The sequence below is a fragment of the Temnothorax curvispinosus genome, unplaced genomic scaffold, assembly GCF_003070985.1.
Source record: "Temnothorax curvispinosus isolate PA1 unplaced genomic scaffold, ASM307098v1 QBEX01009552.1, whole genome shotgun sequence".
NCBI classification, from domain to species: Eukaryota; Metazoa; Arthropoda; class Insecta; order Hymenoptera; family Formicidae; genus Temnothorax; species Temnothorax curvispinosus.
Window position 1 is genome coordinate 72812 of NW_020219332.1, and position 16121 is coordinate 88932.

Below are 16121 nucleotides of genomic sequence, written 5' to 3' on the forward strand. Positions count from 1 at the left end.
CGCTCAGATTTCGGGCAACATTGTACTTTGGCATGAAATAACTTATTCGCTGCGACGTTGCAAATCCATTTGGAAGTGATGTATTGCATTTATGCCTTGGATTTCTTATGTAAATAACGCACACATACGCGTCGAGCAAGACAAAATTATCACGGAATTTGATCCTTTATGCGCTTCCTTCTCTCGCTAGCTGAGTGGTCATTAGCACCTGTCTCCACGTCTTATAGTTTTGTCTAGTGGATTCTACTTTGGCATTTTATCTCCTCGCTCCGCCTTCTTTGTTCCACCATGATGTGTCTAGAATCGTCCCGAGATTAAAACAATATTTTCTCGTTTCGTAACCAGCACGCGCTTTCGCTGCTATAGATGCGACCCTCGTGTATTTTAGTATTTCCGCCCCTCCGAAAACGCCCATGCTATCTTGTACAACAAAATGTGCAATCACGAGTACAGCTACATGTGCCGAACGTGATTTCCAGGATCGATAACGGGGATACCGATCAGGAATGCTCGTTAAGGGATAAGACGATCGCGATTAAAGCGCGTTGATAAGATTCCATAGTGTTTGCTTGCACCTTGTACCTACAGTTATAATAATTCGTACTTGATCGCGATTCCGATTGTGAATCGGCGCGTTCCGCGATTATCGCATCGTAATAATAATAATTCGCGCTAATTAGCGATTCCGTTTCATCGAATTAAATCAGATCGGGGATTGGTTGCTGCGAAATAATAAGTTTGCCAGCTCCACTCTACCTCCACTCTAGTCTCTTTAATAATACGGCGTAAACTCAACAATATGTCGTAACAACATCGCCGCTCTTTATGGACAATCGACTTCATTCTGCGGTGCCGCAATTGTGACCGCGTTTTATGAATTGCGAGGATATTTTATTATGCAAGGATATCTCGTGGACCAAAAAGCTCAAGATATACTGGACAATCTTAAAGATTTTTATATTAGGTCTTTCAAAAAATTTCCAAAAATTACAATTATCATTGTAAATTAATACATGAATTGAAGATTCGTTATATTATACAGTTACAATCTCGATTTCCAACTTTATAACGAGAGAATCGGTAATTAAGATTTTGATAAGCCGCAAATTCGAGCGAAACGGAGCAGAACGTAACGGAGTAAATCCAGATTGGAGCACGGAAGGGAGGATAAGAGACGCGGAGAAGATAGATGCTAACGACCAATGTGGCATTAACTACCGAGAGATATGCTGGACCAAACGATGACTCTCTCTTTCTTTCTCTCTCTCTCTCTCTCTGTTTCTCAAGCACGACACACGTGCATAGTTGCGCACGTGCATAGTTGTCCCGTGTGTAGCCTGTGGCACAGCAGGTTACGACTTCGTGGCTCGTGGTCGATCGCGCTTATGCGAATTCTCATCGTGTTTCGCATTTCTGGAAGCTACTGTCGTTATTTCGCTTCGGTAAGCCATGCCGCATCGCGCTGCGCCGCTATGGCTAATTTCTTAACCCCATGAGGTCGAGCAGCCTCCGAGTTCCGCGCGAAATCGAGTTTCAACACGCCGTAATTAATGGCGAGACGGCGGGAGGTCAAAACTCAAGAAGATAACTCTGAAACATATATTCCGCGGTTCACGAATAGATTTTGGAGAAAATATTCACAGCAACAAATTTAGATCTGATCCTCCTATGTTATCTAGTAAAAAAGTAATTAGCTCAAAAACATTTAAAATTAAGTAACTTTATTGCGTTGAGTGTCTTTTTTATATACGATTTTTTATATATGAAGAAAAGTATTATTTAGAGATGGAATATACACTGAAAAAAAATTTTTTAGATCCAAGAAAATATTTATTTGATATAGTACTAATGACATATTTACTTAATATAATCACATATTTATTTAGAATTAGATATTTTTACTTAATATTATATTATTATATCAAATAAATATTTTCTTGGATCTAAAAAAATTTTTTTTTAGTGTAGATATGCAATATTAACAAAGCAATATTAAAGTAGTTATTCTTTATTTTTTCGTAAAAATTGCGCTGTTCCTATCCATTTGGAGCAACCGTCATTATTTATATACACTTACGTGCACAAATATACGAATGACTAATACGTCGGAGTATTGATGCTATCTATCATATTCCAGTATTTCCAAATGTTTACACAGTAAACACGATAAATCTCGTAGTCGACACCTTTTACGATTACAATAAAACTCACGACGATAATATCGCATTGATGTTACGGTATTACTCTTCCCTATGCAAATCCCATTTCCCGATTCGAGACGCGGGGGTCTACTTACGCGAGCGTTTACACGCACGCATTATGCGTGAGAATTTATATCGGGGTGTTCACTTGGAGCCAAATTCATTACCGGCCTCCTACGCGTCGGGCCGCGTCGAGTTCTCTCGTGTTAATTGCAAAGTTTCCGGATGCCGTGAGATATGGGAACCACGCGACGCCGCAGGCATTCGCGCCATCCATAGAATGCAGATTTGCGCCGGTGGATTCCTCGGGGGAGGCGATTATCCCCACGTGCATCGAACGCGTACAGCCTTTACCACTTTGATTCTCGCTTCGGCCATTTCTTCCCTCCGCGATGCAACGTGCATTACGAACACTCGCGCTAATTCAACGGGTAGTGATCGATCCGGTCGTAAGAATAATCGGATACTTTGTCCGATATTATAAGTATTGTTACAATTGATGCGACTTTACTTTTTTGTCACAGCTTGTGCGCAACTTGTAGAAGTAAAAATAAAAGTATCAACTTTTAAAGTAAAAGCTTTTGTTAGCAATAAAATCGCTGAAATGCAATACAAGTTGCACACTTGCGGTCGATATTCGCGATGCTATTATTCTAATCCGTAGGACGTAAGTGACGTAACGTAAAGGCCACCCAAAGCTACCGTCGATTTTACGATCATCTCGCTAACGCGTTCCTTACGCGCTTGCTTTATGACGATGAGACGGTCGGCAAATAAATCACCGCGCGACCGGAATCCTAAGCGCGGCGTTAAAGTGTTAAAGAGTTCCGGAAGACACCGGATTCCTGCGACCGTCCCATAAATATTCGTGAATTCGTTCCCGCTGTTCTGACCCCAATTTTCGGTCTCGCTCTTCAACCGATTTCGACAAATTACCGCCGCGTTTCAGCATCGATAATTTCGTGTGCATCGTGTGTGTCGCAAGAAAGCGCATAAAACGCGATGCTAACGCATGCATTTACCGAGAGTTTCTACGACCGGAGGATATTGGCGTTCTGATAGGACAATTTGCAAGCAGAATGTATCAGATCAATATTATCCAGAGAGATCTATGAATATTAGGGAACTTTCGCAGTATATCATGTTAAATTGTGACGTATTTATTGGGGACCTTTTATGACCGCGAGATATTGCATCCCGATAGAATAACAAATCTGGTAGCGCGTGCATAAATAGAAATTACTCCTCGGTTGATATATTGAGCGTAAAAGTTTATGAATATTAAATGACTTCGCAATTCTACAATTTGCGTAAAGTAAATGCTATAATCATGGATTATCGTAGCGATCTCGCGAAACTCCAAAAGATTTTCATTTTCCCGAGCACACATAATTTTTAATGAAGTCATCGCGAGGTGGATAGAAGTCAAACACTCACGAAACAGAAAGATACGTTTACGTCGGGCGGGGGTAGTCCAATAATATGGTAGCTTTGGGTATAAATAAAGCCTGCGAGCCCGGAGATCGCAAGAGAAGTCGTCTTGTCGTCTCCTCTCCTCTGGCATCCTCCCCGACTCGCTCTTCTCCAATGGACAAACGCTTATCTCTCCTGTCCACCGCTCTGCGCTCTTCGATCTTCTAGTTTCACTCTGTTTCACGCTTCATCGCGCGCGTTCTTTCCTTCTTCTTTCTTCTTCTACGCGTCTTCCACGTGGACAGGGCGGAACGTGACAATTTTTCTTTTCTCTTCTTCTTTTTCGAAATAGAAACCAAAGGTGCTCTCCTCCTCCCCTCGCTCCTGTGCTCCTCCACGCCTACGTGATTTTCGGGAGATGAGCAGCGTAAACATTCCCGAACGCTATGGAATATTCCATTCCCCAAATAACCGGCCACTTTATCAACGCGGAACCCTCGATAGGAACATATTATAGCCATTCTACGCGAACTATTTTAATCTTTTGTTATTTCCTGGTAATTTGTCAGAGAAATCTTCTGGGAAACCGTGACTTTAGGGATATTTAATTTACGCGCCCAATTCTAATGAAAAAGGGAATACAAAAAATCGGCGTCGTCTTCTCAATTAAAATTGCAAGCGCGTATAAAATGTGACTTGATTCCCAAAATTATGTTCCTGCGAGTCGCAAAATTGTCTTGAAGTATAATTCCTTTTAATTTCGTTCAATTTTGACCAGCCGGCACCGACGGTCGGCCTCCCTATTGGAATACTAATTGGAATTTGCCGACGAATTTATCGGCGACCGGTTGAATTTTTCAGTGGCGCATTTCCCGCCATTGTTTCCCGACGAGCACACAGCTGGGCGGGGAATGCACGCCTGTGTGCACTTACGTCAAAGAGCGGGGAAGGACTAGAAGGTACGCAACCGTGAATATCGTCGTGACGAATGCCCGATGGCGTCCGTTTGACGTTCGCACTTTATATTCCGCTCATTACGGCATATTTATATTTAATTGATATTCTCGCGGGTTATTTTCTATTCGCATGCGGGCGTTGCGGATAAAGATATCGTAAACTTACAAAAGACCGCATTAACGACAAACTCGTTCATTCATATGTCAGATTTGATTGATCCTCTACAAACACATTCTTATAAATGATAATAATAACTAAAAAATAATTAGGAAAAATTCTTTCAAAAACAAATAAAATTACATAGCAAAACATTAAAGTATATATAGAAACTAATGCATGGTAATCATATTAAATATAAAAAGAATTGAAATTTAATTAAATAGAAAAATAATTATTAAAAAATGGACGAAATGGGGAAATAAACAATGCGATATGATGTATTACACGATTATCAGCATTGAAAGTATCTTACATCCAATTATATTTGTGTCCACCGCGACAAAGATTATCACAGTTAATTAGTTATTATCTAAAATCCATATCAGTGAGAACGATATATGCGACGAAACGCTCCGCGCGGACTCGCGCGTCTTCTCGGTCGCGGCGAGAAGGAGGAGAGAGGCGCGTGTAATATGTTTATAATTACCCCGCTAGTTAATTCGCTTAATAGGATAATCAGCGCGCGAGATGCGATTTATTTCGTTTTCGCGTCGGGGAGCAGCGCCTACGTTCCTCCAGCTGCTCCAGCCGCGCGGCCATGGATCGCTTCGTGGCCGCGCGCGGTAGCCGGGAGGGAAGCCGTTTAATGCGCCGATCGTGCGATACGCATACAAACGCACGCGCGCATACGTACTTATAAGTGACTTATAGAGCTCGGGTCCGCGTCCGCGCCGTGTATATTAGCGCTCTATGTAAGCTTAACACGGCTTCGGCACGCTCCGCCTACCGGCTACGCCTTCTAATCGACGTGCGCACTTGTTTCTTTCGTAATGTCCCTCTCAAGAAGCGATAATGACACGTGGATTTACATTTTTCCCTTTTATTTACTGCAAGATCTATCCGCGCGTTGAGCGCGATGCGTTTTCTGCGCACTTAATGATCGATTTATGCCTGATGCGTTCGGTCAAAGCAAACGGTATTATTTTTGTTGGTCATCAATATCGAACGCCTATCGCGCGAGTAAATGTACTATTTCCTTTAAAAGATACGGGATCTACTAACTTTATAATTTTTTTGCGATTATAAAATGAGAGAGATAATAAAATATCAGATAATTTATGTAAGAAATGTGAGTGTCGATTCTTTGATATTAAATGTGAAAAGAAATGATATTAAATGTAAAAAAAGACAGTTAATTATTAATATTCACGTTAACATTCATCATAATCATTTATATTACGTATTGATGCATCCTGCATTTTAATACAATTGTAATATGGTTATAAACGAACAATTGGTCAATTTTAGACACTCTCCTGCAATCCTAAACTATATATTAAAATAAATCTCACATAAATTTCCTTCAAAATCTGCTGGACTGTATTTCTATAATACATTATGTGACATGCATCTCGCTCGTTTATTTAATTGCTCGGAATTACACCAGAAATATCCTAGAGACATAACAGATTTAATTCGCTTTGAAATATAGCCTCTCAAGTCTCAGGTGGTTACACGGGTCTCCGGCTTATCCCTCGTACTTCGCCGTTTAACACGGGTATATGCGCGGGCCCCCGGATCGAGCGATCATCGCGTGCGATGGGCGTGGAAAGAATTCCGGAGTCAGGCCCGCTAGGAACGATCGGTTCATCCGACATCTCGCCGTATCTGCACCATTTACTGTGTCGCTCGCCCCGAAAGAAAGAAAGAGAGACACACGCCGAGTCGACCGTCTGGCGCTCGTAAATTCTGTCCGAAATTCTTAAATATCACGATTCCCTCTCTATTTCTCGCCTCCCCGTTCCCCTTCACCCACGGAGGAGGAAACCAGTATTTTTAATCGCGCGCGAGCGCGTTTCTCCCCCCGTTCTACCCTCCTATACGACCCACGCACGCACGGGGAAACGTTGCACCACATGCTCGCGCGCATGATAAGGCACGCAAGCCAGGAGGATCCAGGATGAGAGACGCGTGTGTGGCACGCGCGCTCGCGCGCTCGCGCGCGCGCGCGCGGTGTCCCTCCTAAAAACGGGGTTAACAACACCAAAATCTATTTATTTACCGGGATAAATCACCGGGAGCTTTACGACCGAGCGTATATTACGCAAATCGGGGCGTTATATCAATCGACAAGAGGCTCGTCTCCCCTTTTTCCTCTTTCGCGTTTTTCGGATCCCTTCCGCTCGAGATCTCCTCCCGCGACATCTCCTACTCTTTTCTTTTCTTCCGCCGTTTCCTCGACGTCCGGCCGCATTTCTCGACCGTCGATGTTCTCGCATTTTTTCTTTTTGCAAAAAATGGATGCCGCGAAGATTTGCGTTGTATTTGGTGAAAAAGTTATGCTATACCTTAACGAAGTTACTTCGCGTTATTTTGCATAAGGCGCTCGTCTAGATAGTGATGCAAATCCGCTTTGTAAAATCTTATTAAAATTGAAGCGTCAAATCTACTTAAATAAATTAGATATCCGGTATATTAAAACGTTCCGCAGAGATTGAAACGTTTTCAGCACGAATGCGCCGGTTTTTTAATCTACTTCTCGTCTCTTTCCCGTTCAAATCTTTTTACTTTTCTTTCTTGATATCATGCTTCTTTTTTTCCGGTAGTTCGCTCTTCTTGGAAGACGACGACGACGACGATGCACGAGGTGCCGAATGGACGTCTGGCGCGTTGCATCGTGCTTCGAGCTTGTAAAACTTCGCCGTTACGTCCGATATTTCACAACGATCCTCATCTTCATTGCACATTTAACATTATACGTGCCGGATGTGTCCCGGACAGATATTTTTGAGAAGTTGTAAATGAAATATGCAAAACAAACACTTTTTATTAACGAGCTTAAGGATGTTTTTCTTTCTTGAAATTTTTGATGACGATAATTTCTTCATTAGTGCAAGTAAGAATTTCGAATAATATTACCTGGTTGTTACAAAAGCTCTAAAATTTTTGCTGCATACCGTTTTAAATTTTGGATGTCAAATCGATTGGAGGAGAAGTCCAGAAATCAACGAGAGTAATTGCTCGATATTTATGTTACGATAATTATCACATGTGGGCCGACTGACAATGCCTTTACTGACACAAAGATGGACATCAGCGTTGTTTTAAGCGTTCGTCTGTCGCGTTTCGACTATCGTGCTGGTAAATAAATCGTTTTTGAGTGATAAACACCTGTCACAGCAAAAGACGCGGCTTCTTACGGCGAAAGTCGGTCCCCCGAGGCATATTAATTAGTAATTGCAAGAAATTGCTGGCGAGTATTACTCCGTATCACATCGCGAGCTCGCTCACGGTGTATATGTGACGTTTTTGTTTCGCGCGATTTCGCAAAGGATTATTACAGGAACAGGCGCGCGATGCCGACCGATCGGAAAGAGAGAGTCAATCGCGCGCAATCGTTATTATTCCTTAAAAGGCGGGACAACCGTAAATAGGTGTTAAATTTCAGACTGCGCAAAATTGCGAATATTAGAGGTAAACGGACATAATAAAGGAAAAAATGCCCGGCTCTCCAAAGCACTCTATGATCTCGCTAACTTTTTTTCCCTAAATATAGATGTTTATAAAATATATCGTCCGTGACAAATTCGCAACGTTACAAATACATCGTCGCGGTACGAGAATGCGTCTCCTCGAGCGGATCGCGTCATAGAATATCGCGAGGTAAGCGACTGTTCTAGATGGTCGCGTGTCAGAAGTCTAAGACGCCGCCTTTGCTGATAATCACCCAAGCCTTTCGAAGTCGCGGAAAGCGCGGGGTCGTCAAGAAAGCGATATGCATCGCGCGCGCGTGCGCGCCCACCCACGTGTCCGTCCGCGCGCGTTTAGTTTCACGTTTGCTGGCGTGTGCTGGATGCTGCGCAGGGGCCCGCACGCCCCTCCAGGTGAAACTGTTTCCTGTGTCGCAAGCCGCATCTCTCATTCCTGAAGGGTCCGTTGCCACTCTCTCTCTCTTTCCCCCCTCGAGCTCCACCCTCCCCCTCTCCCGCAGCCCCGTCGCGTTCGCGTGCGCCGTCTTCTTTCTCTTGCGGCGTAGTAATATATCTGGCCCCGCGTGGGCGGCCCACGTGGGCTTGACAGCTAAGCCCACGGGAAACTGGTTACACTCACAACTACGTTCCGACTTTACGCCGCGAAGAGAAGAGGCACACGCCAGGTAGGTACACACTTTGCTCGAGCACGCCGACTGGCTGGCATTTTGGTAAAACGGCAGCGGACACGTGGCCGTCTCTCTCCAATAACGGTGTCTTTTTAATTGATTCGTTGGCGAGCTCCAATTTTCGAACATTTAAAAATAAATAATACGAGAACGCGAGGAAAAGATAGGGAATACCGTTCTAATATTTTCTTCGAACTAACACCATCGGTTTCTGCGTATTTTCGTGTATCTCTCAATAACTATAATTAGATTTAAGCGTTAGTAACGAAATTGGTTCGACCTCAATAAATAATAGTATTGTAATTTATGTTAATAAGCAAAGCGTCAAGTCTATATTTTTATTATTTCCTGTCACAATGATTATATAGGAAAGATTGACATAAATTGACGAAAACGTTAGAAATACACCTTAATTTTTTGACTTAATAAATCATTCTCTAACAAATGCGTCCAAATGGAGGTTTACACATTAGATCTTTCCATTACATCTCGTTTGCTTTCCAATCTTGTTTACAACTAATTTCCAATGAGCGTTCCGCGTTTATTCTCACTGAAAACACATTAACAAGGATCGAACAGTGCGTTCGTCTTCGTGCCTTTTCCCACGAAAAAGTGGCAGCTCCTCGGCGGAGGACTGAGAGAAGGAGAGAGAGACCCCGTTTCCGCGGAAAGCGAGTCGTTGCTGGCGGAAAAACGGCGTTGAGCGAGCTCATCTAGCGTGTCTAATAAACACGAGCGCGTCTTCCGTCTTCGCGTTGCCGTTTTTCTCCGCGCGCGATGCGCGAGCGTGCGTGCGTGCATGCGTGAGCGCGAGCGCGCTGTTACGCACACGCTTCGCGGACAATTAATTTATCTCTCGGGGCGGTCTGAGATCGCGCTCGCTCAGGCTCACTCGCAAGACGGTACGAACGAACGGATAGACGGGACGGATGGACGGACGAACGGACGCGAACCGTTCCAGAAATGGAGTTGGTTTCGCCGGTTGAGATACGATCGTATACGTACGTAGGTACGTAGCGCACATATTGTACGGCGACCGTACGTGGAGAAAAACGCCATAACTCCGCGTCGTATATGGCGGCAATGCACAGGTGCATGCCACCGTGCATCCACCCCGCTCCCCCCCGTGTCATCGTCGCCACCCTGTCCTCGTCCCTTCGTCCCTCGATCGGACGTGCGTGCAGAATGCCAATTGTTTCTCCGCCTCTCTGCGGGTCTCGCTCGCGCTCGCGAGATATCAGGACACGCTTCTTCCCTCCGATTCGCGCCGTCCCTCTTCGTTTCTCCCTCTCCTCCGCGCATCTCCGGCGATGATCCCCGTCACCTTCCCCTCGTTCCGCCCCCTCCTGCACGCTGAAAACCCGATTGCGTTATCCGGATCGTAGGTATCGGATAGTATCCCCCTGCGAACTCCGTCTCTCTCTCTCTCTCTCTCTCTCTCTCTCTCTCTCTCTCTCTTTCTCTCTCTGTCTGTCTTTTGTAGAGAGACCCGGTTGCGATATCCTCGAGAGTTGGTACGTACGAGATACTTCTTCTGCGGCTCTGTATTATCTTGGCTTCTTATTTCAGCCGCTTCGCCAAAGACAAGCGGCACAAGCGGCATGATAAAAAATAATTAGTATGTATGTCGGCGGCGCGTTTCTAGAAATAGACCGGTCGCATAATCGCGCGCCGATTCCGAGACCACTTTGGAAACCTGCAATCGACTTGGAGTGTAACGCCGCCGCCGCCACGCCGCGCCGCGCGCCGTGGGGCCCATGTGCAAAGGAACCCATACGTTAACGCGATCGGTCGCTTGCTTCATCTTGGAGAACATTTCTCAAAGAAACGGCGCCTCCTCCGGAGAAATCGAGTGAGCCGCGAGGGAGGAGCGAAATTCAATTCTGTCAGATCTGCATTGTTTATCATATATGATCTTTGATTAGACATGACGCATTATTATCGAAATCTCGCAAATATTCGAGACGATGTTCATCTAATTCTTTATTAATCGTCAAAGAAAATTTCCAAAAGTGCTTTGTATCTTCTTTTTAACCGCGACGCGGTTCTCTAGACGGATTTCGACCGGATCTTGAGCGGATGAAACGGTACCATTCAGGGGGGGACGACACGCCTGATCGAGCAATGAGGTGTAGCGCGAGAGCCACCGAAAGACACACGCTCGCGCGCGAGCGGTGAGAGTTGACTTTATGAATGAACGAGCGAAGGGCGAGCGTGGGCGAGCCCACGCGCTTTATCATAATCGAGAGACCTCCCGGCCTAGTCGCCCGCCTGCCATAACTGCCTAGGCATAGAGCAAGGTTGTTCGTGAAATCGAACGCGTTCGCTCTCGCCTATTTGACTGGCGATTACGCGGTTGCGTGCGCGTCGCGGATGAATGAAGCCGCGCGCGCGGCCGTTCCTTCATTCATACCCGCGCCTGCACGATTTCGTAAGCGCCCTTTCACGCCTTCGAGGGATCCTTCCTCGGCGCGAATGCCGCGGAAAGGTTTTAACTGACTTCACTCGCGCGATTGCTTTTGCTCTATCTGAGATCGAGAACCGACTGAACGTTTCAACGATTAGTACTGGTAATTTAATTATACGATAACTTTTCAATAAAACATTTAATCGACGCATTAACTTTTAGAATATATAAAAAGTATATCGGAAAATGTGCATTAAAAAAATTGATGTAAAATAAATTGGCTCCGTTAATTTGCCTTCTACAATAGAAGTAGAATTTATTTCTCAGGGGGAAATAATTATAACTGCAGGATCGAATTTTCAACGTTCTATCCGCCGGGAGATCCTCTCGCACTGACAGATCGAACAAGACGGACAGCCATTACCCCGAGGCGCAATAGGGTACCTTCCTTCGTACCTTCGCTTCCTTCCTCCGTCAGTCCGTCAGTCAGTCTGTCACCTTAACACGAATACGCCACGGGGATGAATAATCCATGGGGCCCGGAGTGCGCGTCAAGAGAGAGAAAGAGAGAGAGAGAGAGAGAGAGAAAAAGAGAGAGAGAGAGAGAGAGAGAGAGAGAGAGAGAGAGAGAGAGAGAGAGAGAGAGAGAGAGAGAGACAATGTACACGTCCCACACGGGAATTTCAGGTGTTTCGACTAACGAGCGATTTGCATGAAACAACAAGGACGTACGCGCGCGACGGCGAGGAGAGAGGGACGGCGAAGGAGGACGAACCAGTTTTGAACCACTGCGTTGGTACACATTTGTAACTCCGTAATGTATGTAAGTCGATGTAAGCGTCCTGTCGTCTCCTCTTCCCGATTTCCCTTTTGGAAACGGCGAAGCGAGAGGAAAAAACTGTAGCGAACGCATTAAACGCGATAATAATAATAATGATAATAACAGTCGCCTCGCTCTGACAGGACCTAATTAATTCCTCCGACCGTTGATACACTTTACATTTTTGCATAATAACAGCACTCTGCGGTTTTATACAAGCGTTTTACGCAGATTGTTGAACGTGAAAACGATGGAAGACTTTTTGTACATAAAGATGTGTGGCAAGAAATCGCGAAGACGTCGTCGGTTGTTGATTCGTGGATTCCTCGGATGCCGTCCGAGCCTGATATTTTTGCCGAGCGTATTTCACGGAACGCGCGTTCATCGCGCGCAATTATACCGCGAGTGGTGACAGGTGAACGCACGATTCGACGCGGAAAGTAATAACTGAAGATCGGGGAGAGAAAAGAGAGAGGGAGGAGAAAGGGGTCCCCTTCGTTACATAAATTGCGTAAAACGTTCTGTCGCGCGTTTCATTCCCTCTCCCTGTCCGGCGCTGCCCGCCTTTATGCAACGCGCGCTATGAATTATTGCGCAAGGCAAAAAAAAAAAATAATTAACCGCCTTAATAACGGCTCTTAAAATTCCGCGCGGAACGAGCGCGGAATTGTCCGTCGAGTTGTTGTCGATGTTAACGGGTCAGGCGGATAACGAGGGCCGTTTTTAAAACGCCATGCGCACTCGAAAGGTATCATTTGGCTCAGCTTTTATTTCCTGCCCCGCGAATTGCCCTCACGGGTGTCCCAATTACGCGCGTCACCGCGCGTAGAAGAGGGACAAGAGGGAAGTGAAGAAAAGGCGAAATACGCATCTAGAGTGCTATCCACTTTGCGAAGCCGCTGCGCGTTAAACGCTCGCGACATGATGCGGCATTAAGATAAAAATCGTGTCATTCATTACCTTTATCTCGTTTGATGCGTCTGCAAATGGCGCACATACGTCGGCCGCAGTGTTGCCTCTCGGGCTTCTGCTCGGTGTCCAAGGTAACCATGGCGCTCGTATACGTGATGATGCGCGCACAATAAATTATATTTCCGTCTTATCATGCGCGGCGGGACATATATTACTGCGTTTAACACCTCACGCGCTGACCGTGCGAGTCATTTTGTGGGACACCCTCGTCCCACATTTTCCGCGAAACACACTTCTCCAGCAAGAAATGAGACGGGGGCACGATGGACGCGCTGACTCCTTTTTTTAGGGTCGCGCGTTTATTACGAGACTCGCGGATTGGTCAACGAATTGTCTCGAAATGTGTAGTTGACGAGAAATAGTTCATTTTCGGTCCATCCCTCGGAACGATGAACGATGCTCCTTTTATCGGACCCTGCAAGTCGACGATTCATGCCGGTTGAGTGTCGAGCGAGAAGGAACCATCGATTCGTTCACGATCGACACTCCGAGCATCGCGAGGCGTTTGACAATAAGATAACAGAATGTGATCAACAATTTTCGCACGATAGAAAAACGTCATTTTTTAATTTCAATTCAACGCCTCGCAACGCCCGTTAACTCTTTACGGGATCAATATTTTTTCGTCGGTCCAGCCTCTGTGAAATTGCACGGTGCGCTTTGGAACCTACCGCGGCAATTGGGATTTACAGCAGCGGCTTAGTCAGTCGTTAATTAATCCTGCGTATTTTTAAACAATCGCCCCTCGTGACGTAACGCTTTCACCCACGTTCTCTCGTGTCTCAATTGCGCCTCGTACCGCGGCGCGCGGTCCGAATTTCACGCGCGTTTTCTCCCCGACGAGAGGCCTCGGATACACAATGCTCTCGAGAACTGATTTCACGTTTGATCCGTTGATCGCCGTTTAATGCGTCAGCGGTTACACGTGCGCGAGTGTCTCGCGGACCGCAACGTTGACGTGGCGCGACACATATTTATTTTTTATCAGTTAGATCACTTCATTTGCATATATCGATATTACGATTCGGGGAAACGAATTATGATAATGCGGCCATGCTCCGCATGGCATTAAACGAACATTTTTCATGGACAGTACTCGACTCGCGACACGCGTGTATGGGTCGCGCGCTACCGATATAATTGTCACGCTAAATGAACGACACGCCGCGCGTTTGTTAACTCCTCGTATTGCTTGTTACGCGAGCGTTACGTCCGCCTTTCATAATTTACATGAATCACAGCTGAGAGATCTGCATCCTCGCGCGTGATGACACGAGCGCGAATAAGTCAGTTAAAAAAGATTGAGTCGTCATTAATTGGTGTCATTACGTATTATATGAGAGTGTCAGATTGACTAGCAACCCTTTAGATTTTACTTTAATTAGATAACTTTATAAAGTTGACTGTGCTAAATTTAAAACGAGATTTAGATCTCGTCCTAATTAAATTCCAGTCCATATTTTTTAATTGTAAGTAAAAAATTGCCTCTTAATTTAGTTTACGTGTATTATTTAGATACCGTTCGTTCCCTCAACTAAGCGTGTTTCTCCCCACGCAGGAGGATTAATGGCGTGGAAAATATTCAATTCATCGTCGAACTTTTTGTCCCGTTTGTCATTTTAGTGCGCCCCAGGCGAACCTCCTCGCACCTCGATGAACCACGAGCGGTCACGGCTAATTAAGCTTGATTCAATTTAATTAATCCCCATGATAACCCCTACCACTTCTCATCGGGGTAGAGCCTCCCTCGGGGCAATTAGCGCGAAGAATCGTGGGCAGTCGTACGGCCTAATCGTATCGAATTAATAGAATCGAGGCGACGCGGCCGCGCCGCGAACTCGTTGTGTCGTGTTCTCTCCTTGCTCGGCGCGTGGGCGAGGATTCATTCCGCCGTCGTAAATTACGGTAAAATTACCGGCAACGTGAAAAGAGCCGGAGCGGACCGGCGGACAGGCGGGCGGGCGCCGCGTAACTTTCGAAAACGTGAGAGGCAGCGTTCGACGCTGCACGGCTCCTCATTGAGAAAAATCGAGAGAGGTGAAAGCGAGACAAAAAATATTTCACCGCCGGTGAATAAGTTTTTGAATATTTCTGCCTTGGCCGCCCCCCCTCGGCCGTTCATTGCCGGTTTTAAACACGTTGCGCGTTGCGCCGATACGTCTCTCCGATAAGTGAAATCTCCGCCGTGAAGATTCGCCATTACCGATATTGATCAGTAAACTGCGGGAATTGTATCGTGTAATCCACGGCAAATACTGAACTTTCGACGTAATTCCCCCGATCAACAAATTGATATCAGGCCGCGCGAGGAATTATTAAGCGATTAACACGGGTATTGATGCGCGAGGTGAAATTTAATTTTGCCACTGGATGCACACGACGGTCGTCGCGTCGTCGTTTAACGACTAGCGTAACGGAGGAGGTCATAAAGATGCGGCCGGAGGAAGACCGGTGGTGGAGGATCCGCAGTGAAAGTTGACAAAACGAAGTCGAATCCTCCGGCATGGACTTGGTCCCCGGCACCCACGCATCGGCATTTAATTAACGCCGAAATTATTAAAGACGGCTCCGCACTGTCCACACACTAAATAACCGCCCACGCGTGTATTCCTCTGTGCACCGTTACACCCATACTATTCGATCATTATGTAAAATTCTTCTTAATTACGGTACCAGCAATTAATTCGAACGACTGCTTTAAAAAAGAAAAGAAATTTAATATTCGGGGAAAAAAGGTTGTCCTTACGTGGGACCGATGTAATGTTTAAAAAAAAAATACTCGGTTGTAATTGAAAAAATTACTCGATATCTAAAGAAGATCGGGTGAAACGAATTATTTCCTTCGTCGACGGATTCCGCCGATTTCTTTTAAGATACAAATTAGTGGTTATCACTTTCCGTAATATTACCGAGATTGCCGAAAAATTTCCTCGCCCGTCGTGTAGAGCTGCTAAAATCATCACAATATCGTCGAATTAACTCGTTCTATGGCGGAATTATGTCATTATAATCAAGTTTATCGGGCTATCTTTA

At 45.4% G+C, this 16121-nt stretch overlaps 1 protein-coding gene across 5 annotated transcripts in view; it reads right to left on the reverse strand.

The window, feature by feature from the left end:
- Positions 1-16121, reverse strand: part of LOC112459134 (MKL/myocardin-like protein 1) — a 163673-nt gene that overhangs the window by 13979 nt on the left and 133573 nt on the right. Inside the window, exon 2 of one of the 5 annotated variants that reach the window (XM_025023104.1) lies at positions 13077-13503. The exons of the other annotated variants lie outside the window; for them this stretch is intronic. Within the exon in view, the coding sequence (XP_024878872.1) occupies positions 13077-13167 (91 nt within the window). The 5' untranslated portion in view covers positions 13168-13503. The remainder of the gene's footprint in view (positions 1-13076; positions 13504-16121) is intronic. 5 annotated transcript variants of the gene reach the window in all.